General features: G+C 55.8%; 1 protein-coding gene across 1 annotated transcript in view; it reads right to left on the bottom strand.

Moving 5' to 3' along the window:
* Positions 1–1,884, bottom strand: part of LOC113409540 (estradiol 17-beta-dehydrogenase 2-like) — a gene marked incomplete at its 3' end in the record, with an annotated part of 3,698 nt that extends 1,814 nt beyond the window's left edge. Inside the window, exon 1 of the mRNA XM_026663573.1 lies at positions 1,848–1,884. Within this exon, the coding sequence (XP_026519358.1) occupies positions 1,848–1,884 (37 nt within the window). The remainder of the gene's footprint in view (positions 1–1,847) is intronic.
* Positions 1,885–2,286: the final 402 nt, after the last annotated feature.

Here is a 2,286-nt window from a genome sequence, read left to right as displayed (position 1 = left end):
GTTGCAGGAAATTCTGTGGCTCGGACAATTATTTAATGACAGTGTCCACAGAGATTCAAAAAGATAAACCTTTATAACCTTTCAAATACAAACTGTCAACATCACATGTCAAAATATACAAAGCAATTATCCTTCATGCAAACTCTAAGTTCTCAAGCAGCATTTTTCATACTTCACCTCTCTGCAAATTTTGATTATTGATGAAAGTATTTTTTGTTGGTTTCTGTGTGTGCTGCGAAATTGACATTTACTGATAAAAATCTAATCTACTGAAGCCAATCTGGGAGATTTTAGGGTGCTAAAAGTACGGCAGTGCAGCAGGGCTAAGGCAGGCTCCCTATATGCCCTGGCTCCATGCCGCTCCCAGAAGCGGCCGGCATGTCCAGCTGCGGCTCCTAGGCAGAGGCACGGCCAGGGAGGTCTATGTGTGCTGCCCCCACCCCGAGCACCAACTCAGCAGCTCCCATTGGCTGGGAACGGGGAACGGCAGCCAATCGGAGCTGCGGAGGTGGTTCCTGCAGTGGGGGCGGCAGGTTTGTATAATTTTTGGTGGTGCCCAGAACGGGCCCAAGTCCTGCCCCTTCCCCCCCCTACACACCTGCCTAAGGCTCTGGGAGGAAGTTTGGGTGCGGGAGGGGTATGGGCTCTGGGATGGAGTTTGGATGCTGGATGCAGGCTCTGGGCTGGGGCAGGGGGTTGGGGTGCAGAAGGGGGTGTGGGGTGCAGGCTCCGGGGAGGGAGTTTGGGTGCAGGAGAACAAGTGCTGCCCTAAAATCTGGAAGGGAAGACACCGCCCTCCTTCCAGAGATCATGCCTCAAGATCCAGCCAAACGGAGTACTCAACACAGGTAGGAAAATAGGTGACAGGCTAATCCCACAGCAATTTCCCAGCCTGAGCCTGTGGAGATTGAGCAGCCAGAGGAGCAGTAGCCTTCAGCGAGGGCCGCCACACCACGGCAAGCCGCTTGGATAGAGGAGTTGGCAAGAACAGCCTCCTTCGATGACTTTGACCTCCTTGTAGCCAGACTCATTAAAAACCTGTCTGCAGAAATCGTATCTGGGAGCAAGGGAACTCAAAGCCTGGGAGGGAGGGGGAGCAGCGGCGCGCGAATCAGCTGTTTCGCGCGCAGCGGCCGCTGGGGTCTCCCCCTCCCACCCAGGCTCTCAAACCTGGGAGGGAGGGGGAGATCCCGAGCGGCCGTTTCGCGCGCCGCGACCACTCGGAGTCTCCCCCTCCCTCCCAGGCTCTCAAACCTGGGAGGGAGGGGGAGATCCCGAGTGGCCGTTTCGCACGCCGCTGCTCCCCCTCCCTCCCAGGCTTCAGAGCCTGGGGGGAGGAGGCAGGGCTGGGGATTTGGGGAAGGGGCGGAGATGAGGCGGGGCCGGGGTGGGGTAATTAAAAAACAGGGGGGAGGGAGCGGCCAAAATTGTTTTTGCTTTGGGCGGCAAAAATCCTAGAGCCGGCCCTGCTGATCGCAGACAACCCCGAGTATCTCCAATAAATGCTCGACATCACCAGCCAGGCTGCCAACTGGATGGGACTCCACTTCAATGCTAGAGAGTGCACATCCCTGCATATCAACGGCAGTAGAGGGGATTCAGTCCAGGCGACGTCTTTTCAGATCCAGGGTGAATCCATGATCTTCCTCGAGGCCAGGCAAGCATACCAACATCTCGGCACGCTGACGGGTTTCCGCGTCCAGCCATTAGGCAGCCGGTGAAGAAGTGGATGTTTCTTCCCCAGAAAGCCAGCAATGAACTGGTGTGCATCTCGCACAGGCAGAGCGGTGCCAATATCCCTCCAATAGGTGATCTGTGCAACGTTGCAGTGATCACTTAAGCCTTACGCCTTCTGACATGCCCGGACACCACGGTGAGGAACATCGCAGAAAGTGCTATGCAGGAGGTCATCAAAAAGCCAATCGCCAGGACCCTTTCCAGTCAAGATGTTGCCACCTACCTGAATGGCTCGCTGGAAGGCGAATTTGGAAGAGACGGGGGAGACTTTGCTTCGCTCTGGACTTGTGCCCGCAACTCTATGCGATAACTGCAGAATCGTATCGGCTGCCGCTGGACGTGGTGTGAGGAATGCCAGGAGTTGGGAGTCCTGGTGCCACAGGTGAAGAACACAAACCACACAATCCTCACTCTGAAAGCTAGAACCATGCTGGAGAGGACCCTGAAGGATGCCATCCACTGCCAGTATGTGGAAAATCTGAAGCGGAAGCCGGACCAGGGCAAGGCATTTGAGGTGACGTGCAAGTGGGACGCCAGCAACCACTTCCT

The sequence above is a fragment of the Terrapene carolina genome, unplaced genomic scaffold, assembly GCF_002925995.2.
Source record: "Terrapene carolina triunguis isolate 2854851 unplaced genomic scaffold, T_m_triunguis-2.0 Scaffold33773, whole genome shotgun sequence".
Classification (NCBI taxonomy): domain Eukaryota; kingdom Metazoa; phylum Chordata; order Testudines; family Emydidae; genus Terrapene; species Terrapene triunguis.
This window is presented reverse-complemented; position numbering and strand designations above follow the sequence as displayed.